The 22,696-nt window shown below is 40.5% G+C and overlaps 1 protein-coding gene across 2 annotated transcripts in view; it reads left to right on the top strand.

The window, feature by feature from the left end:
* rpap3 (RNA polymerase II associated protein 3) overlaps positions 1-22,696 on the top strand; it is a 74,610-nt gene that overhangs the window by 4,814 nt on the left and 47,100 nt on the right. For both annotated transcript variants that reach the window (XM_073058720.1, XM_073058719.1), the window contains exons 3-9: positions 1,507-1,605; positions 6,508-6,635; positions 11,669-11,790; positions 11,937-12,007; positions 14,679-14,804; positions 15,219-15,346; positions 21,880-22,001. In XM_073058720.1, the coding sequence (XP_072914821.1) occupies positions 1,507-1,605; positions 6,508-6,635; positions 11,669-11,790; positions 11,937-12,007; positions 14,679-14,804; positions 15,219-15,346; positions 21,880-22,001 (796 nt within the window). The remainder of the gene's footprint in view (positions 1-1,506; positions 1,606-6,507; positions 6,636-11,668; positions 11,791-11,936; positions 12,008-14,678; positions 14,805-15,218; positions 15,347-21,879; positions 22,002-22,696) is intronic.

Here is a 22,696-nt window from a genome sequence, read left to right as displayed (position 1 = left end):
CAGTTATTACCCTTCAACCATCAGGCTCCTGAACCAGTGTGGGTAACTCATCTCTGAACTGATTGCACACCATATGGACTCACTTTCAAGGACTCAACAACTCATAAATGAGAAAATCTGTAGATGCTGGAAATGGAAGCAAAACACACAAAATGCTGGAGGCACTCAGCAGGCCAGGCAGCATCAATGAAAAAGAGTACAGAGTCACCGTTTTGGGCTGGGGCCCGTCACCGGGACTGTTGCCATTTTGGGCCAAGGCCTCTCATTGTGTTCACAGTATTGTATATTTACTATTATTATTTGTACAGTTTGTATTTTACACACTGGTTGTTTATCAGCCTTTGTTTATGTATCATTTTTCATGAATTCTATCTTTATTTTCTGTGTAAATATCTAAAGAAAAATTAATGTCATTGGTATATGTTGAGGTGAGGGCCTCCATCAGTTAGAGTTGACCATGGATATTACATTGTAGCTGTCCAGATATGCATGCCTGGGCAGTACGATATGGAGAGCAAGCCATTGTCTATGTAGCAAGCTCCCCTTCTCCATGCATCTGATGACCCCAAAGAAACAGCAGAGACCGATACAGTTTGGTACCAGCATCGTCAATGGAGTGGCCAGTCAACATTGAACTCAATGTAGGACTGCTTTATAACCATATAACAATTACAGCATGGAAACAGGCCATCTCGGCCCTTCTAGTCCATGCTGACGCTTACACTCACTGGCCCGCACTCAGCCCATAACCCTCCATTCCTTTCCTGTCCATATACCTATCCAATTTTACTTTAAGTGACAATACCGAACCTGCCTCTACTACTTCTACTGGAAGCTCATTCCACACAGCTACCACTCTCTGAGTAAAGAAATTCCCCCTCGTGTTACCCTTAAAATTTTGCCCCCTAACTCTCAACTCATGTCCTCTTGTTTGAATCTCCCCTACTCTCAATGGAAAAAGCCTATCCACGTCAACTCGATCTACCCACTCATAATTTTAAATACCTCTATCAAGTCCCCCCTCAACCTTCTACACTCCAAAGAACAGAGACCTAATTTGTTCAGCCTTTCCCTGTAACTTTAGGGACTGCAGCTCCAGATTTTTCCCTCAGGGTTTACTCCTGAAGCTATCTCCATGAGTCAGTATAGCCACAAGACAGCAGAGGTTTGAAATCAGAGCTTTCCTTCAAGATGAATCCCATCTGCCCAAAGCGACTGGTTTTAAGACACCAGTAACCTGCCTTTGCCCCTTCTCCTGTCAGTTGAAACGGTTCCACCAGGCTTAGTAGCTAAGCCATATGTGAAGGCCAGGAACTGAACTTGGTTGTCAGAGACTATTTGAGACGCACGCTGTTGTGGGTATTTTATAGGTAATGGGAGCTTGTCCCCATTACCACCCCAGCTTTAATAGCCTTAAGGACCTATATGAACTTCAATAATAAGATTAATTTGACTTTACTCACTGTTGAAGATTATATAGATGTTGTATTTCATCTTTTGCCTTAGGACAAAGTACTGGAAGAGATGGATAAAACTGACAGCACTCCAGAGCCTGATACAGAAGAAGAAGTAGATGCAGAGAAAGCTCTTGCTGAGAAAGAAAAGGTTTGTTGCAGAGATCTCTCACTAACCAGGAATTCTCAAAAGGGAATTGTGAAATTGAGTGGCACATTAGTGAACAGGATTGTAAATCAGCACAGGCTGGTCTTCACATGGGCACATTCATTTTTAAAACTACTTTGCAGTTTAATGTTCACAATCTCTTACAAGCAGACAATTTATATAACAAATGATACAGTGGCATGCAAAAGTTTCGGCACACTGGTCAGAATTTCTGTTACTGTGAATAGAAGATGAATTGATCTCCAAAAGTCATAAAGTTAAAGATGAAACATTCTTTTCAACATTTTAAGCAAGATTAGTGTATTACTTTTGTTTTGTACAATTTTAGAGTGAAAAAAAAGGAAAGCAGCACCATGTAAAAGTTTGGGCACCCCAAGAGATTTGAGCTCTCAGATAACTTTTACCAAGGTCTCAGACCTTAATTAGTTTGTTATGGCTATGACTTGTTCACAGTCATGTTAGGAAAGTCCAGGTGATGCAAATTTCAAAGCTTTTTAAATACCCTGTCTTCTCAAACCTTGTCCCAACAATCAGCAGCCATGGGCTCCTTTAAGCAGCTGCCTAGCACTCTGAAAATTAGAATAAATGATGCCTACAAAGCAGGAGAAGGCTATAAGAAGACAGCAAAACGTTTTCAGGTAGCCGTTTCCTCAGTTCGTAATGTAATTAAGAAATGGCAGTTAACAGGAATGGTGGAAGTCAAGTTGAGGTCTGGAAGACCAAGAAAACTTTCCAAGAAAGCTGCTCGTAGGATTGCTGGAAAAGCAAATCAAAACCCCCGTCCCTTGACTGCAAAAGACCTTCAGGGAGATTTAGCAGAGTCTGGAGAGGTGATGCACTATTCTACTGTGCAGTGACACCTGCACAAATATGACCTTCATGGAAGAGACATCAGAAGAAAACCTTTCCTTCGTCCTCACCACAAAATTCAGCGTCACAAGTTTGCAAAGGAACATCTAAACAAGCCTAATGCATTTTGGAAACAAGTCCTGTGGACTGATGAAGTTAAAATAAAACTTTTTGGCTGCAATGAGCAAAGGTATGTTTGGAGAAAAAAGGGCGCAGAATTTCATGAAAAGAACACCTCTCCAACTCTTAAGCACGGGGGTGGATCGATCATGCTTTGGGCTTGTGTTGCAGCCAGTGGCACGGGGAGCATTTCACTGATAGAGGGAAGAATGAATTCAATTAAATACCAGCCAATTCTGGAAGCAAACATCACAACATCTGTAAAACCTGAAGAAGAATAGGATGGCTTCTACAACAGAATAATGATCCTAAACACACTTCAAAATCCACAATGGACTACAAGAGGCGCAAGCTGAAGGTTTTGCCATGGCCCTCACAGTCCCCCGACCTAAACATCATCAAAAACCTGTGGACGGACCTCAAAATAGCAATGTATGCAAGACGGCCCAAGAACTTCACAGAGCTAGAAGCCATTTGCAAGGAAGAATGGGTGAAAATCCCCCAAACAAGAATTAAAAGATTCTTAGCTGGCTACAGAAAGCATTTACAAGCTGTGATACTTATCAAAGAGGGTGTTACTAAGTACTGACCAGCAGGGTGCCCAAACTTTTGCTTCAGGCCCTTTTCCTTTTTTGTTAGTTTCAAACTGTAAAAGATGTAAATAAAAAAGTAATCTTGCTTAAAATATTAAAGAAATGTATCTTTAACTTTATGCCTTTTGGAAATCAGGTCATCTTTTACTCACTTAGCTATTCACAGTAACAGAAATTTTGACCAGGGGTGCCCAAACTTTTGCATGCCACTGTAAGTATTAACTGAAAGTAATGTGGAAACAATCTATTGAACAATGGGGTCTGAGGGAGGACTGGCTAAAAAAATTGGTGGGAATTATCACAAGATCTGCTTGTTCATTCCCAACTTGCTCTTTTTTGGAAGTACACTGAATCCCAACTTGCCCTTATCCCATGGCAGGTCTACTTTTTAGTCACATGGTGGACAGTCTTTGAAAGTTTGGATGTTGATATGGTGCTCAATGGGATTTTATTTGCATGTTTCACTTATTTATTCTAGATAACCCAGCTTGAAAAAGGGAGAGAAAGAAATAACTTTATTTAATTAGCCTTTTTTTTCAATTTGAGGAAATCCAAATGTTTCACAGTTAGCCAGATTGTTCAGAAATATGAGCACAGTTGCATTGTGAGTGATGAGTGACCTCAGGAAATTGTGTAACCATTGTGAATGCAGATAATTGTTTTGGTTAAGAATAAACACGGATTAGGACACCAAAGAGAATTCTTCAGAGCTGTGCACTATATCCAGCTAGGAAAGTTTTGGGTTTGAAAGGTGGTGTTGCTGAAAGTCAGCGCTCCTGTGGCTGAAAGTATTTGGATGGCACTTGAGGTTGAGACAACACTGCCACAACTGAAGCAAGACCAGAGTTATTTGACTAAAGTTATTAATTGACCTATGAAGTAGGTTTCTTTTCCACTGAGTTGAACTGTCAGATAGACTTCTAGCAGAAGATAATCTTTGATTTTTGTTGTTTGATCTGAATGTACTGGGGGGAGGTTTACGTTTCCCCCCCCTCTCTATCGCTTGCAGTGGGTGTTGTATCAACTAAGGTTTGCTATTGAGTTCTTTCCAGTTCCTTGTCAGTGGGGTAAACTGGAAATCTCAAAGCACTTGTAAAGTTTTAAGTTGGATTATTCAGTGACCAATGAGGTGTTATTATGTAAAGCACTAAAGAAATGCTTGTGTTTGTTTAGTACCAAAACAGCTGATGGCCAATTAAGTATGGTTCCCCAAAATATAGTTAATGCTGTAATGTAGTAAACCCAGCATTCAATTTGTACTTAGTGGTAAAACAGTATGAAAAGAACCACAGAAATCCAAAACTGCACACACAATGCTGGAGGAACTCAGCAGGTCAGGCAGTATCTAGTGAACGGTAGGGCACTGAGGAGAGTAAAGGGATCTGGAAATACAGGTCCGCAATTCAGTGAAAGTGGCAGCGCGGATCGACAGGGTCTTAGACATTTAAGACATTTGTCAGGCCGAATTTAGAGTATTGTGTACAGTTCTTGTCACCTACCTACAGGAAAGATGTAAATAATGTTGCAAGAGTACAGAGAAAATTTACAAGGATGTTACTGGGACTAGAGGACCTGAGTTATAAAGAAAGATTGAATAGGATAGGACTTTATTCCTTGGTATATAGAAGAATGAAGGGCGATTTGATGGAGGTATGCAAAATTATGAGGTGTATAGATAGGGTGAATGCAAGCAGGTTTTTTCCACTGAGATTGGGTGGGACTACAACCAGAGGTAATGGGTGAAGGGTGAAAGGCAAGAAGGTTAAGGGGAACGTAAGGGAAAACTTCTTCACTCAGCACTCAGAGGATGATGCGAGTTTGGAATGAGTTGCCAATGCAAGTGGTGCATGTGAACTTGATTTCAACATCTAAGAGGAGTTTAGATTGGTAGATGGATGGCAGGGGTATAGAGGGCTCTGGTCCAGGTGCAGGTTTATGGGACTAGGCAGTTTAAATGGTTTCAGCATGGACTAGATTGCCAACTGCTCGTTTCTGTGCTATACTTTTCTATAACTGAATAATCAGGCTCTGTTTCAGACTGAGACCCTTCTTCAGGACTGGAAAAGAAGGAAGAAGAATTAAAAGCTGGGGTGAGGGGAAGGAGGACAGGTTAGAAGGTGATATGTAAAGCCAGGTGTGTGGGAAAAGTAAAGGGCTGGAGAAGGAGGACTCTGATAGGAGAGGAGAGTGGACCATGGGAGAAATAGAAGGAGGAAGGGACCAGTACAGAGGTGATAGGCAGGTGAGAAATGGTAAGAGATGAGAGCAGGAAATAGAAGAGGGAAGGGGGAGGGCAATTTTTTTAACAGGAAGGAGAAATCGATGTTTGGTTGGATTAGGTTGGAGGCTTCCCTGATGGAATATGGGATGGTGTTCCATCCTAAGCATGGCTTCATTATGGTACAAGAGGTGGCCATGGACCGACATGTCAGAACTAGAATTGCAATCAGAATTAAAATGGTTGGCCACCAGGAAATTCTGCTTTTGGCAGATGGAGCTGCAAGTTTCACAACATATGCTGGTGGTATCTGATTGTGATTTTGAAGTAAGGATAACAACAATCAGACACTTTTTGTAGTTTTGTTAGTTGATTAAAGAATTGTCAGGTCATATTACTGTTCTATTATGCTAAATTATTGTTCCTTGCCATTGTGAGATCACTAGATGGGTATGTGAATTACAATCTACCTCATTATGATCGATCTAGCACCTTATTGTCTACCTGCACTGCACTTTCTCTGCAGCTGTTACATTTTATTCAGCATTCTGCTATTGATTTACCTTGTTCTGCTTCAGTGCACTGTGTAATAATCTGATCTACATGAACAGAATGGAAGGCAAGCTTTTCACTGAATCTGTACATATGACAATAATAATCCAATTTTAATTCCAATTCCAAATTAATTTCATCCATGGCAGCATAAGCTTTGTTTCTCCTATCTTTTAATATAATATTGATTATTTTCACTGTTAAGCATGAAGTATTTCAGTTACAACATTTATTTTACTGAGGTACATGCAATATTTTGTTACAAATATTTGGGAAGCATTTTAAACAAAGAAACGTATATGATTAGACTGGATATTGCTTTAAATTGTCTTAATCTACAAAGTCTATCTACGATATTCATTGTTTTTCTTGGCACCAGGATATGTTAAGATAATTCCATGTATCTCAGTATCTGAAAATAAGTATCTCCACTCTTATGGCAATTTGATAAATAATTATCCTGTACTTTTACATCCGTGGATCAAGTCTCTTTGTCAGAGCAAATGCTTTGAGAACTGATGGGTGTACTTGTTTCTGTTTTGTTCCTCCCAGGGTAATAATTTCTTCAAAGAAGGAAAATATGATGAAGCAATGGAATGCTACACGAGAGCCATGACAATGGATCCATATAATCCAGTTTTTCCTACAAATCGTGCAGCAACTTTCTTAAAAATGAACAAGTATGTATAACATGGTGATACACCTTTAAAAGGGATCAAGCTATTTCAGAATCAGGTTTATTACTGGCATGTGACGTGAAATTTGTTAACTTAGCAGCAGCAGTTCAGTGCAATGCATAATGTAAAAGAGAAAGAAAATAGATCAATTACAGTATATGTGTATTAAATAGATTCAAAAAGTGCAAAAAAACAGAAATACTGTATATTAAAAATAGTGAGGTAGTATCCAAGGGTTCAATGTCCATTTAGGAATTGAATGGCAGAGGGGAAGAAGCTGTTCCTGAATCACTGAATGTGTGCCTTCAGGCTTCTTTACCTCCTACCTGATAGTAACAGTGAGAAAAGGGTACTGGAGCTCCGTAATAATGGACACTGCCTTTCTGACACACCGCTCCCTAAAGATGTCCTGGGTACTTTGTAGGCTAGTGCCCAAGATGGAGCTGATTAGATTTACAGCCTTCTGCAGCTTTTGGTCCTGTGCAGTAGCCCCTCCACACCAGACAGTGATGCAGCCTGTCAGAATGCTCTCCATGGTACAACTATAGAAGTTTTTGAGTGTATTTGTTGACATAACAAATCGCTTCTGTTACGAACCCACGGGTTTCGTTTACTGTGGACTGTCACTTTAAAAGAGCGCTTCAGTGAGGCAGGACTACGATGTTGTTCGCTGACTGACTTACAGCTTGTTTACCCTTAAACCAAGGACACTGACAGTCACAGTCAGAAGTCAGAAGAAGAGAGGGAGAGAGAGAGCAGCGAACCTGGAAAAGGTAGCAGCTCTAGCTTGTCGAAGCTGGGAATTTGGAACTCTGCTATACCCATAAGGGTGGGTTGATTATCGATCCAGTGCACATTGAATGTGTGGCTGTCACTTCGTATAATCCATAGGAGTGGATTAAGGAATGTCCTGTGGGACCTCTCAAGTCAAGTCAAGTTTATTGTCATTTCGGCCATAAACTGCTAGTAAAAACAAAACAATGTTCCTCCAGGACCCTGGTGCTACATGAAACAACACAGAACTACACTAGACTATGTGAGACAGCACAAGGCTACACTAGACTACATAAAACAACATAAAAACTGCACTAGACTACAGATCTGCACAGGACTACATAAAGTGCACAAAACAGTGCAGGGCAGTACAATAATAATTAATAAACAGTGGGCACAGTAGAGGACAAATTACAATATAATAATAAATGATGTAGATGCCAATCTAAACTCTTGAGTACTGAGGAGTCTGATGGCTTGGGAAGAAACTGTTGCACAGTCTGGTCGTGGGAGCCCGAATGCTTCAGTACCTTTTGCCAGATGGCAGGTGGAAGAAGTGTTTGTGTGAGGAGTGCGTGGGGTCCTTCACAATACCGTTAGCTTTGCAGGTGTAGCGTGTGGTATAAATGTCTGTTATAGCGGGAAGAGAGATCCAATGATCTCCGCTGACCTCACTATCCATTACAGGGTCTTGCGATCCGAGACGGTGCAATTCCCAAAATAGGCAGTGAAGCAGCTGTTACATCCTCTGTTGAATGTGGTGAGGATAGTGGGTGGGAGATGGACTTTCCTCAGCCTTCGCAGAAAGTAGAGACGCTGCTGGGTTTTCTTGGCTACGGAGCTGCTTTCTTGGTTGCGGAGCTGGTGTTGAGAGACCATGTGAGATTCTCCGCCAGGTGAACACCAAGGAAATTGGTGCTCTTAATGATCTCAATGGAGGAGCCCGTGCCTGGGTATGTTATGTGGTAACCTCTTGAAGACGACATCCCTGTGACAGATCACTTTGGTGGTAATTCATATGTGGATTTGGAACGGCTTGATGGAGGATCTTTGACAGCAGATATTTATTAATTACTATCGTGTAACCTGTGGAATTCGATATAATTGCCTTCTCTCTGTTTTAGCTTGGATTACAAATATATCTCTCCCATCTTTTATTCTGTGGGTGAACTGAACTTTCATGCTTTACCATCTCAGGACTCCAAGCCTTGTTCCCCCCAAGCTCAATAGTTTTCAAGTTGTATTTACACAGAAGTACACTTAATTTTTGTTTATCTTGGTTAAGTTGCTATATTGTAAGTAGATACTAATAAAGATAGTGGTTTTAACATCAAACCCAGACTCCAAGTGTAAACTCTATTGCTGCTGGTTCATTTCTAAATTGTTACAGTTTGTAACACTTCAAACTCCTAATAAAGTATAACTGCTGTTTTGCCGCCTTTATGGCTACGTAAGTATGTTGGGACCAGGTTAACTCCTCAGAGATCTTGCCACCCAGGAACTTGAAGCTGCTTACTCTCTCCACTTCTGATCCCTCTGAGGATTGGTATCTGTTTCTTCGTCTTACCCTTCCTGAAGTCCGCAATAAGCTGTTTCGTCTCACTGATGTTGAGTGCCAGGTTGTTGCTGCAGCACCACTCCACTAGTTGGCATATCTCATTCCTGTGAGCCCTCTTGTCAACATCTGAGATTCTACCAACAATGGTTGTATCATCAGCAAATTTATAGATGGTATTTGAGCTATGCCTAGCCACACAGTCGAGGGTATATAGAGAGCTGAGCAGTGGACTAAGCACACACCCCTGAGGTGCACCAGTGTTGATTGTAAGTGAGGAGAATATGTTATCACCAATCTGCACAGATTGTGGTCTTCCGATCAGGAAGTTGAGGATCCAATTGCAGAGGAAGGTACAGAGGCCCAGGTTCTGCAACTTCTCAATCAGGATTTTGGGAATGATGGTATTAAATGCTGAGCTATAGTGGATGAACAGCATCCTGACATAGGTGCTTGTGTTGTTCAGGTGGTCTAAAGCCATGTGGAGAGCCATTGAGATTACATCTGCTGTTGACCTATTGTGACGATAAGCAAATTGCAATGGGTTCAGGTCCTTGCTGAGGTAGGAGTTCAGTCTAGTCATGACCAACCTCAAATCATTTCATCACTGTCAATGTGAGTACTACCGGGCGATAATCATTAAGGCAGCTCACATTATTCTTCTTAAGCACTGGTCTAATTGTTGCCTTTTTGAAGCAAGTGGGAGCTTTATCCCGTAGCAGTGAGAGGTTGAAAATGTCCTTGAGTACTCCTGCTAGTTGGATGGCACAGGTTTTCAGAGCCTTGCCAGGTACTCCTTCGGGACCTTCCTCCTTGCAAAGGCTCATTCTCTTTAAAGGCAGCCTAACACCGGCCTCTGAGACAGAGATCACAGGGTCATCAGGTGCAGCAGGGATCTTCACAGCTGTAGTTGTGTTCACCCTTTCAAAGGAGGCAGAGAAGGTGTTGAGTTCATCTTGTAATGAAGCATCGCTATGGTTTATGCAATTGGGTTTAGTTTTTTAGAGAGTAATGTCTTGCAAACCCTGCCAGAGTTTTGATTGTTTTGCACTTTAATTGTCTGTCTGGTTTAAAAAAACTAGTGTCCTCTTGGACTGATGTGTTATTTGGGTTATACTAGTTCACAACTGGTTTGAGAAGGCGCATCTGCAATATATTTCCCCCTGTGTTTTTCTAGTTTATAAATGGCTCTGCAAGCTATACAATTTAACTTTCCATTGTAATTAAAGAAAGAATCTATTCAACCTTTGTGCTGCAATCCTTAAAACTCAGAAACTAGCAAAAGGTATCTTTGGCTGGTTTCTGTGAAACCTTTATCTCCAATCTTGCTGTGCTCTTTTCTGGAATAATTCCAACTTCGTTGACTTTTTGTGGATGCTGATTCTATTTGAGCCCCATTCCCAACATAAATATATAATTTTTACTCCTGTGAATGAAACAGGCCCTTCAGCCTATCTAGTCTGTGCCAAACTGTTATTCTACCTAATGCCATCAACTTTCACCTGGAACATAGCCCTTCATGCCCTTTCCGTCCATGTACTTATCGAATCTTCTCTAAATGTTGCAATCAAACCTGCATCCACCACTTTCCACCAGCAGCTCATTCTCCACTTGCACCACCTCCTGAGTGAAGATGTTCCCCCTAAATATCTCACCTCTACTTCTAATCTCAGATTCTCATATTTTGACCTCAAACTTTATGCCCTTCTCTGTGAGTATGCATTCATAATTCCTACGTCTCAGTTGTTAGCACCATTCAGATGAAAGCTTTCTGTAATCTTAAGTCTTGCCAGTTTTATACACTGTTTAAAACATACTAAATTTTTGGCCTGCTGCTTTGTCAGGTATTTTTGATCCAAAGGTTCTTCATAAGTCAAGAGTGAAGCATAAAACTTACTTCTTATAGTAATTAGTGGAAAATGAACACAGGAGCCAAGATATAAAGCAAAGACCAGACTAAAAGGCAGTTGTGGTTTCTCATATTTGTTCTAGAGATAACAAAATTCCAGTTACAACAATTAACCATTAAAATAGCCAGACTCAGGTGGTGTGACAGCTACTACTGAAAAGTAAAAATTGTACAAAAATACAGAAGCAATTGCACTGTAATTACTGGAATATTCACTAAACAGTTACATGTATATAGGTGATTATATAAAATATAAGCAAGCGTAGGAAATGTAAACTAAACTAAAAATACAATGTAACCAACAATCTGCACACCAATCTAACAAATATACCTTTTCCCCAAGCACTCAAAAGAATTACAAAACATTTGCTATATTTTCTGCAATTCTTGCTAATTTTTCACTTAAGACATCTTGAATTTTTATTATACTAAAAACATTTTCCTATTTCAATATTGGTCCGGCTAATTAAAATTTTAAAAAGTTCAGCTGAATAACTCAAAGGTGTTAATGATTTTTTATAAGTTCATGTTGCATGGTATTTCAGTAACTTCTTTCTGTATCCTATTCCCTGTGCCATCTTACATCACTACTCAACTGGGCTCAAAAGCTGCTACTTTCACTCAGCTTTCCAGCAGATCTTGTGATAATTCCCTGTCTACTCAGTTCATCTTACTTTTACTCTGTAATGAATTGAACTGTGTGGAAACATTCTGGAGTAGTTCGTCACATATTTGTTAACCCTTTGAATGAAAATATGTTGTGGATAACTTATTCTATGAAGCTCATTTCCCATGTAGGTATGCTGTGGCAGAATCAGATTGCAATTTGGCAATTGCACTGGACAAGGCCTTCTTCAAAGCTTACCTTCGAAGAGGTTCTGCTCGTTTTAAACTGAATAACTTGCAGGGTGCAAAAGAAGGTTAGTAAAGCTAAGTCTGTCGAGCAATTAAAATTGTCTATAAAAGATTTATTATCATTTAATTTTTTTATTGCTATCTGTGCAGAATTAATAGATTTGAATTTAAACGGTTGTAAATCTTTATTTTTATATTCTTAATGTTTCAGATTTTGAAATGGTGCTGAGCTTGGATGCAGGAAACTTTGAAGCTACAAATGAACTCAGAAAAGTAAATGAGGTAAAATATGAAAATATGAAACTGCATAATTTTATAAAGCATTCTACTGAGAGCATTTGATTCTCTGGACCTATGCAGAATGGAGTTTGGAAAGTTGAGGGAGATCTGAAAGGCCTGGATAGAGAGGATGTTTTCATTAGGATTGGACATATCACATGTACTTCGAAACATCCAGTGAAATGTCATTTGCCTGCCAAACTGAGAAATCTCATTGTGTGGATGCTGCGTGATGTGTTGCCCAGTTTCAAATACGCACCACAAAATATCAGACAGTACGCTATATACAATTTAATGATTGAACTTTATAAATCTTAATCTGGATAGAGGGTTAGTAAAGAAAATAAAAAGTAAAAGGGCCGATTTTAAGGAAAAAGTCTATTGCGCATCGTTGGAGCTCACTGTTGGTTCATTTGTTCCCATCGATCTCCAAGTGTAGCCAGCCCTCAGACCCTCGTTCCTAAGTCCACTCCGTCCAGGGGTCTTCCGACTCTTCATTCGTGTCCCCTTTCTCCACTGCTCCCCGACAAAAGACCACGAGAAACCTGGCTCCCAAACACACAAGAAAGAACCAACATTTCTCCCATTGGATAGCCCCTGCATTCCAAAGTCCTGTTATATCTAGTCATAACCCAAACATTGCTGCTACAGAAAAGCCATTCCCTTAATCGTGGAACATTACATAGAAGCCATTACATTAGCCTTAGCAGTGAAACCTTACAGCGTGTTACATAGTGTATATGGATTTAATGTTCTCAACTGTCCTTTCATTAGGTACTTTTAGAAATATTTCTCACCCATTTGGAACTTCTACTTTACTTTTTTATAAATTAACTATGGGCCTTTATTTTGTATTGGAAGAATAATGAGCTGAATGCCCTCTGTTGGCGCCAAATGGGTAACAACTTTGATGACCACATTTAGACAGTTAACTATGGGAATTGAGAGATTATCTAATCCTGCCACAGGACTCTGTGCTGGAGTACATGCTCAACATGAATTTGATGTACACCATGCTAGCTGGAATCTAAAGACGAGGAAAAATTAGGGTTGGTGTATTCAGAAACAGATTGTGAAATTTTCCTTGTGTAAAAAATGAATACACTTTCCCTTGGTCTGAACAATTCTTTCTGTGGGAATGAGAGGCAGCATTGACTTTAAAAGGGCAAACTTTTGTTATTTATCCCAATGGCATCAGCTATATACTAAATTGTTAATAATGTATGATCTAATGTATTTTCTGATTCCTGATTTAGATTCTATGGAGATTCTCCAGTCTGATTTAAGAATCTTGGTCTTATCCTGTTTCTTGCTGTTTACAGTAACTGAGAATGTAAGCTCTAGGACTGAACGCTTTATAGGAACTCTTGCAAGGTGATTGACCCACTGAGTTCCCCCAACAGTTTTTTTTTTCAGGTTGTAGCATCTAAATCTTCTGTGTGTAGTTAGAGAACTGCTTGGTAGCCTCAACATTTCTCAGGGAATCTGTATAATATTCTGAGTGTGATCAAAGTATTTTGCTTTCTTGAATACTTCTCCAAGGTCTTCCTCTCTTAAACATGAAGAATAGCAGTGCAGTCGGCCTTCCTTATCCGCGAGGGATTGGTTGCAGGACCCCTTGTGGATACCAAAAAACCGCGGATGCTCAAGTCCCTTATTCAACCTGTCCCAATGCCGTGGACCTTAGGACCCAGCAGAACCCCAGACCTTATTTAACCTGCCTCAGTGCAGTGAACATGAGGACCCGGCAGCGGAGCTCTGAATCCGCAGTGTGTCGGTTCACGAAAATAATCATGATCACAATTGAAAATAAAGTGGAAATAATAAAGTGATTGGAACAAGGTGAAACGCCATCCGTCATTGTAAAAGCGTTAGGCTATGTTGGTTAACGATCGGAACAATTTTAAAGGATAAAGTGAGAAAGGCCCTGCCCTGATGAAAGCTACAATTATTACTAAGGAACACAGTGGTTTAATTATTGGGTTTTGGGGTTTTGAGTTTTTGAACCTCCACATCAACCAGGCACGGATGGAGAGCGCGCTCGGAAGTAGTCTGTCACTGGCTTGCACTCGGGAACTTACGTTCCCAAGCCCGGCGCTAAAACATACGTTCTTAAGTGTTTTATATGCATAGAAAGGTAAAATATATGCTATATACTAAGACAAACATTTGACTAACTTATGCTAAATAATATCGGATGTACCTGTTCCGACTTACTTAGTAAGAGAACTTCAGATTTTTTTCGATCCCGATCCACAATAACCCACGCACATCCTCCCATATACTTTAAATCATCTCTAGATTACTTATAGTACCTAATACAAAGTAAATGCTATGTAAAATTGTTGTTATGCTGCATTGTTTAGGGAATAATAACAAGAAAAAAAATCTGTACATACTCGAACAACAAGTGCTGGAAGAACACTTCTGGGTTTTCGAGATTCGCGGTTGGTTGAATTTATGGATGCGGAACTCGCGGATAAGGAGGGCCGACTGTAATTACACATTTTACCTAAAACAAAAGAAATTGTGATGATTTTTGGAAGCTACAAACTGGATTTGCATTATGCAATAAGTACAAGGGCAGAGTTACTGAAACATGAAACAAGCACAAGTCATTTTGTCTGATGGTCCCCTCACGCATTTCAATGTGTGTATGTGCTTTTTTCACTAGGCTTTAGATCCAACAAAGTCTGTTAAAGATCAGAATTGGTTAAACAATGAAAAGCTGAATGCCGGTGAAGAAAAGAGAGTGACCGAAACACAAGCAAAGCAGCAAGCCATTTTTGAGAAAGACTTGGTATGTTAATGACCAATGATGACAAGATTTTAAAATGCCATCCAAAATGGCTAGGTTTAACTAGTCCTGCAATTGAAATACTCGGGTTGTCCAGTTTGATTCCAGGTTTAATATCATGCAATTTAATAGTTTATATTTGAAGAAATCCACTAATTGTAACTTTTAGTTTGACACTAATGTGCAACACCATGAGTGTGTAGTATAATTCCAACTCACTAATCTGAATACATGCAAACTATCAGCGTAGTTTTGTCATCCGCCTGTGGCATGTGGTAACTGAAATTGTAGAGAGCCCGAGTAGGAAAGTTAACATTTAACGTACAATAAAAGTTGTGAATCTTTTGCTCTGAAGTGTATTCTATTCACTACAATTCAGTCATTTTAAAGACAAAAATGTAAATGGTTTCATTACAGGGCAACGATTATTTTAAGCAAGGCAAGTATTTAGAAGCAATTGAATGCTACACCAAAGGGATGACAGCCGATGGCACCAATGTACTTTTACCAGCTAACCGGGCTATGGCTTTTCTGAAGCTTGAAAAGTAAGTTTTGCTTTAAACATGTAAGATGTTAGGGCAGTCCAGTAACATAACAGTTAATGTAACATTATTACAATACTAGCAACTTGGATTCAATTCTGCCACAGTTTGTAAGGAGTTTAAGGCCCGAGTAGGAAAGGCAACAGTGGGTCGCTACAGTGAAAAAGAGCTTTGACCAATGACCAATCAGCAGTTGAGATTGATAAGTAACAGCAACTTAAAGGAAGGCGGGGCAAGCACAGCAGCCATCGTCACAGCAGCTGTCGTCTGAGTTGACAGAGACAGAGTGGTGATCTTGAGACTGAGGCTCTTCAAGGTTTCAGTGAAGAGAGGCTTCATTTAGCGAAATCAAAGGAAAGTAAAGCTCTCTTTACATCTGCTCAGGGTGGTAGAGATGCCAGGAAGGATAGTTGAACGCTCTTCTTGCAGGATGTGGGAAGGCAGGGAGACATTCAGTGTCCCTGATGACTACAACTGTGAGAACTGTATCCAGCTGCAGCTTTTAACAAACCATGTTAAGGAGTTGGAGCTGAAGCTGGAACTGCGGATCATTTGGGGGGCTGAGGGAGTGAAAGATAGGAAATATAAAGAGGTAGTTACCCCAAGGTGCAGGATATAGGAAACTGGGTGAAGATAAGGAAGGGGAAAGAGGTTAAGAAGCCATTAGAGTACCCCTGTGACCATCCTCCTCAACAACAGATATATCACTTTGGATACTGTGGAGGGGAGGGGGGGGAATGACCTAACAGAGGAAAGTCACAGTGGTTTGGTCTCTGGCACTGAGTCTGCCTCTAACTCAGAAGGGAAAAGGGAGAAGAGGCATGCTGTGGTGAGAGGGAATTCGTTAGTAAGGGGAACAAACAGGAGGTTCGGTGGGTGAGAAGGAGAATTCCAGATACTATTTTGCCTCCTGGGTGCCAGGGCCTGTGATATCTCGGATCAAGTCCACAGCATTCTTAAGTGGAAGAGTAAACAGCCAGAAGTTGTGGTCCATGTAGGTACCAATAGCATGGATAGGACAAGTGTCGAGGTTCTGCATGGAGAGATCAGGGAGTTAGGTACTAAGTTAAAGGGCAAGACCTCCAGGGTTGTGATCTCAAGGTTGCTACCAATGGCATATGCTAGTGAGACCAGAACTAGGAAGTTTATACAGTTTAATACATGGCTAAGGAGTTGCTTTAGGAGAGAGGACATTAGATTTTCGGATCATCTTCCAGGGAAGGTGGAACCTTGTACAGTAGGGATGATTTGAACAGGAGTGGGACTAATATCCTAGCAAGAAGAATTGTTAATGCTGCGCAGTGGAGTTTAAACTAGAATTGCAGGGGGGTGGGAACCAGAATGCCAGTACAGTTTGTGGAGTGGCTGTGGAGGTAGATGTTGGTAAGACCACAGACAAATTTAGGAATCAAACGGTTGAGCATGGTGTAACTGGTGTCCTGAGCTGCGTGTATTTCAATGCAGGAAGTATCGTAGGGAAGGTGAATGATAGTGCTGAAGAGGAGGTAGCTGGTTTACAAACAGAGACAATGTATACTAAGGAGAGGCTATAGATGGGACAAAATTGCAGCCAACCGGATGAGTTGCAATGTCAAAGGTGGGAAAAAATTTAAAAAGGTGAATATAGGACTGTTTTTGAATGTGTACGGTATGTGGAATATGGTAATGAACTTGTAGGACAGTTGCAAATTGGCAATATGATGTTGTAAGCATTACTGAATCGTGGATGAAAGACTATAGCTGGGAGCTTAATGTCCAAGGATGCACATTGTAGAGAAAGGACAGTCAGGAAGCAGAGGGTGTGGTGTTCTGTTGATAAACAATGAAGTATCATAAAAAGGATGGAAGGTGTTGAATCATTGTGGATAAAGCTAAGGAACTGCAAGGGTAAAAAGACCCTGATGGGAGTTGTATACAGACCCACAAACAGTACTAACAATGTGGTCCACAAGTTATAATGAGAGGTAAAAAATGCATGCCAAAAGGGCAGTGTTACAGTTGTCATGGAGGATTTCAATATTCAGGTAGATTGGGAAAATCAAGTTGGTACTGGGTTCCAGGAGGTGGAATTTCTAAAGGCAAGATGACACAACCGTGGCTAACAAGAAAGTCAAAGCCAAAGAGAGGACATATACCAGAACAAAAATTAGTGAGAAGGCAGAAAATTGGGAAGCTTTTAATAACCAAGAGAAAGGAACTAAAAGTCATTAAGAAGATAAAGTAAGCTAGCCAATAAAGTAGAAGAGGATACCAAAAGATTCTTCTGTTAGTTGAAGTGAAAAAGAGAGGCAAGAGTGGATCTCAGACTGCTGGAAAACGATGCTGGAGAGTTTGCAACTGGGGACAAGGAAATGATGGACGAACTGAATAAGTATTTTGCATTGTTCTTCACTGTGGAAGGCACTAGCAGATGGTGGAAGTTCTAGGTGTCAGGGGGCATGAAGTGTGTGAAGTTACCATTACTAGAGAGAAAGTTCTCGGGAAACTGAAAGGACTGACGGTCACCTGGACCAGATGGTGTACGTGCTAGTGTTCTGAAAGAGGTGGCTGAAGAGATTGTGGAGGCATTTGTAATGATCTTTCTAAAATAGCTAGACTCTGGAATGGTTCTGGAAGGCTGGAAGATTGCAAATGTCACTCTACTCCTTAAGAAGGAAGACAGGTAGAGGAAAGGAAACTAGGCCAGCTAGTCTGTCCTCAGTGGTTGGGAAGATGTTGGAGACGATTATTAAGGATGAGGTCTTAGGGCAGTTGGAGGCACATGATAAAATAGGCAACATTGAGCATGGTTTCCTCAAGGGAAAATCTTGCCTGACAATTCTATTGGAATTCTTTCCAGAAATAACAAGCAGGAGAGACAAAGGAAAATTGATTGATGTTGTGTACTTGCGGTTTCAGAAGGCCTTTGACAAGGTGCCACACATGAGGCTGCTTAAAAAGCTATGTGTCTGGTATTACAGGAAAGGTTCTGGCTTGGATAAAGCAGTGGCTGATTGGCAGAGGTAAAGAGCGGGAATAAAGGGAACCTTTTCCAGTTGGCTGCCGGTGACTAGTGATGTTTCACAGGAGTCTGCGTTGCGACCAGTTCTTTTTCTCATTATATGTCAATAATTTGGATGATGGAATTGATGGCTCTGTTGCAAAGCCTGCTGAGAATGTGATGATAGGTGGAGGGACAGGTAGCTTTGAGAAAGTAGGCTACAGAAGGACTTAGACAAACGAGAAAAATGGGCAAGGAAATGGCAGATGGAACACACTGTTGGGAAGTGTATGGTCATGCACTGTGGTAGAAGGAATGAAAGGTTAACTTTTTAATGAAAGGTTAACTATTTTTTTTAAATGGGGAGAAAATACAAAAATGGAGGCGCAGAGGAACTTGGGAGTCCTCGTGCAGGATTCCCTAAATGTTAATTTGCAGGTTGAGTCTGAGGAAGGCAATTCGCCTACTGACGGAACCGTCCATAGCTACGGCATTGCACACCGTCCTCACTCACCTGGAGAAGAGTGATGTATACAGTCAGCTCTACTTATCTGCAAGGGATTGGTTCCAGGACCCCTCGCGGATACCAAAAAAACGCGAATGCTCAAGTCCCTTATTCAACCTGTCTCAATATCGTGGACCATAGGACCCAGCGGAACCCCAGACCTTATTTAACCTGTCTTAGTGCGATGTACATTAGGACCCAGCGCAGTTCTGAATTCGCAGTGTTTCTGTTCATGAAAATAATCACGATCACGATTGAAAATAAAGTGGAAATAATAAAATGATCGGAAAGAGGTGAAACGCCATTGGTCACTGGAAAAGTTTTAGGCTACGTCGGTCAATGATCGGAACAATTTTAAAGATAAAGTGAGAAAGGCCCTGCCCCGATGAAAGCTACAATTATTACTAAGCAACGCAGTGGTTTAATTATTGGGTTTTGGGGTTTTGAGTTTTTGATCCTCCACATCAACCCGTCACGGATGGAAAGCGCCCTCGAAAGCTGTCTGTCACTTGCTCGCATTCGGGAGCGGTTCCTGAGTCCGGCGCTGAAACATACGTTCTTAAGTGTTTTATATGCATAGAAAGGTAAAATATATACTATATACTAAGACAAATGTTTGAGTAACTGACACTTAATAACACCAGATATACCTGTTCCGACTTACTTAGGAAGAGAACATCCTCCCGTATATTTTAACTCATCTCTAGATTACTTATAATACCTAATACAATGTAAATGCTATGTAAAATAGTTGTTATACTGTATTGTTTAGGGAATAATGACAAGAAAAAAAATCTGTACATGCTCGAACAACAAGTGCTGGAAGAGCACTTCCGGGTTTTCGAGATTCACGGTTGGTTGAATTCACAGATAAGGAGGGCCGACTGTATATTAAAATGTAGTTCCTGGACTACAGTTCAGCCTTTAACGTCATAATTCTCTCCACACTTGGCAGGAAGCTTGGGGACCTCAGCCTGCACCACATCTTGTGCAGTTGGATCCTAGACTTCCTATCGGATTATTGGCAGGTGGTAAGGATGGGCTCCTCACCTCTCTCAACACAGGTGTCCCCCAGGGTTGTGTCCTGAGTCCCCTTCTCTACTTCCTTTACACCCACGTCTCTACTGCCACACACAACTACAATCTGCTGATCAAATTCACAGATAATACGACTTTGGTCGAGCTTATTTCTAATGGTGATGAGACAGCCTACAGAGGAGACGTTGACACCCTGACACAGTGGTGCCAAGATAACAACCTCTCCTTCAATGCCCAAAAAACAAAAGAGCTGATCGTGGATTATGGGAGGATTGGAGACAGGTTCAGCCCAATCAACATCAACATCAACTGCAAGGGTGAATAGTTTCAAGTTCCTTGGTATACACATGACCGAAGATCTCATCTGGACTCTGCACATCAGCCTTGTGGCAAAAAAAAAGCCCAACAGCGTTTCTTCCACCTCAGGTGACTGAAGAAGCTTGGCATGGGTCCCCAAATCCCCAAGACCTTTTACAGGAGCACCATTGGGAGCATACTGACTGGCCGTATCACCGTCTGGTATGGGAACTGTACTAACCTTGATCGCTGGGCACTGCAGACTGGTACTGTCATCTGTGGATGTGAACTTCCCTCCATTAAGGACATTTATAGGTGCAGAAAGAAGGTCTGGAAGATTATTGGGGACGCCAGTCACCACAACCATAAACCATTTTAGCTGCTTACTTCTGGCAAACGCTACCGCAACATTGAAGTCTGGACCAACAGGCTATGGGACAGTTTATTTAAATTCTAATTCTAAATGCAATGTTAGCCTTGAGTCAGAATATAAAAGCAAGGATGTAATGTTGAGGTTTTATAAAGAACTGGTGGGGCCTCACTTGGCGTATTGTGAGCAGGTTTGGGCCCTTGGTGAAGAAAGGATGCGCTGAAACTGGAGAAGGTTCAAATGAGGTTCATGAAAATTATTCTAGGATTGAATGGTTTGTTGTGTGAAGAGCCTTTGATGGCTCTGGACCTGTACTCATTAGAATTCATTGAAGCCTATCGAGTGGTGAACCTGTGGAATTCTTTGATGTGGAAGCCAAGTCTTTATGTTTGTTTAAGGCAGAGTTTGATAGATTCTGATTGGTTAGGGCATGAAGGGATATGGGGTAGGAGATTGGGGTTTAGAGGTAAATTGGATCAGCAATGATGAAATGGTGGAGCAGACTCGATGGGCCAAATGGCCAATTCTGCTACATCCTATACCTTATGGAGTTTTTACCTGTGTCCATGTGGGTTTCCTCCAGATGCTCCTGCTTCCTCCCACAGTGTTAGGTTTATTGGCCTGTTACCATGTTGTATCTCTAACTAAAAATAGTTATTTAATTTAGTTAAAATTAGTGTTGCCTTAAATCTATCATGATAATTGTTGATATTCTATAAGTACTCTAATCAAATGAAATAGTATTACTGTAAGTTTAAATTTTAAATATTTTCAAATCCATATTAATTCTGAGTTTTGAGTCTAATCGTTGAAATAGCAACCATTCAGGCAAAGCTTTCTCAAATATGATATTTTATAATCTCATCAAATTTAGAAGGTTAATCATTGGGATGATCTAAAACAAATGCACACACAGCAGTGTTTGTCTAAGACTATTAGTTTTCTTTAAGTTGTATCTGAATTGAGGGAAAATGTAGAAACAAATGCATTAGGTTAAATGGATTGTGAGATACAGTTTGATATCCTTGTCCATGTGAGACTAACTATCTGAAAAAACACGCACCTTTTTCATTCTCCTCTGTGATGAACTCTAGTTTGTTGATGTCGACCTATTTTTAGTTATTATTGATACTATATTTGGTTCAAATCAATTGTAATTAATGTTCAGCTTCCTAAAATCTGGCAATATGTAGAGAGATTATTTATTCATAAATACATATGGTTTGAAATAAAATATTTTGAGGTACTCATGCAATATTAAGCATATTCTTAAGACAGCAAAGAAAATGTCTTCTTTCACAACCAATTGTTATAACACTTTTGAGCCACTTAATGACACTCTTTAGGTTTGCAGAGGCAGAAGCTGACTGCAGCCAAGCAATCTCATTGGACAATACTTATTCCAAAGCCTTCGCACGTAGAGGAACTGCCCGTTTATGCCTTGGGAAAGTAAAGGAAGCAAAAGAAGGTGAGAATGGTTTAAAGCTTGGAAAAATGATTTTTATTTCAAAGAAAAATTCCTCTTGGATTTTGCAGTTAATTTGAACAGAAATCAACAGGAGTCACAGTTTTATTTTGTATTGAAGACTTATTGGTGGGGGGGGCAAGTTGGATTCTCTGAACTTGTATAACAGGAGACCCTTGTGTTATGTTCCTTCATAATACTTTGTATTATGATATTCCGTAACATGAAGCTGCATCATCTGCGTTTGCATCAAGAATTTGTGCTCAATTGTTATTTTCACATAAATTAAGTACAGATCTTTATTCTTAGGCCAGGTTGTTTTGGGAGTGATTTGTGAATTATGTAAGGACCAACTTCTGTAACACAGAGGTCTCACATGCCAGTTAATTTTCATTTGTCATTGTTTTCTTGCATGGGAAAGCTATTTAGTTAATCTGGGTGTGATCTTGTCAGTTACTGTGATCATTTGTCCCATTAATCTTAGTGACCAATATCCTGTTACTTGCCAAAAGTATGCAATCTCATTTGTCTCTCTGGACAAAATGACAGGCATTCAGTTTGTGTTTGTAACTTTGGTGAGAGACAGAAAGCAGTCTACAGAGAAGAAAGCACATGGATGGATTGTTCTGACAGCCACAATGAAATTGATGGACCAAATAGCCAACCATATAAAACAAAGTATCTAGTGCATTCCTGGT

This window comes from Hemitrygon akajei, chromosome 10 (assembly GCF_048418815.1).
Source record: "Hemitrygon akajei chromosome 10, sHemAka1.3, whole genome shotgun sequence".
Taxonomy (NCBI): Eukaryota; Metazoa; Chordata; class Chondrichthyes; order Myliobatiformes; family Dasyatidae; genus Hemitrygon; species Hemitrygon akajei.
Note: the sequence above shows the minus strand (reverse complement) of the source record. Positions and strands in the feature narration are given on the sequence as shown.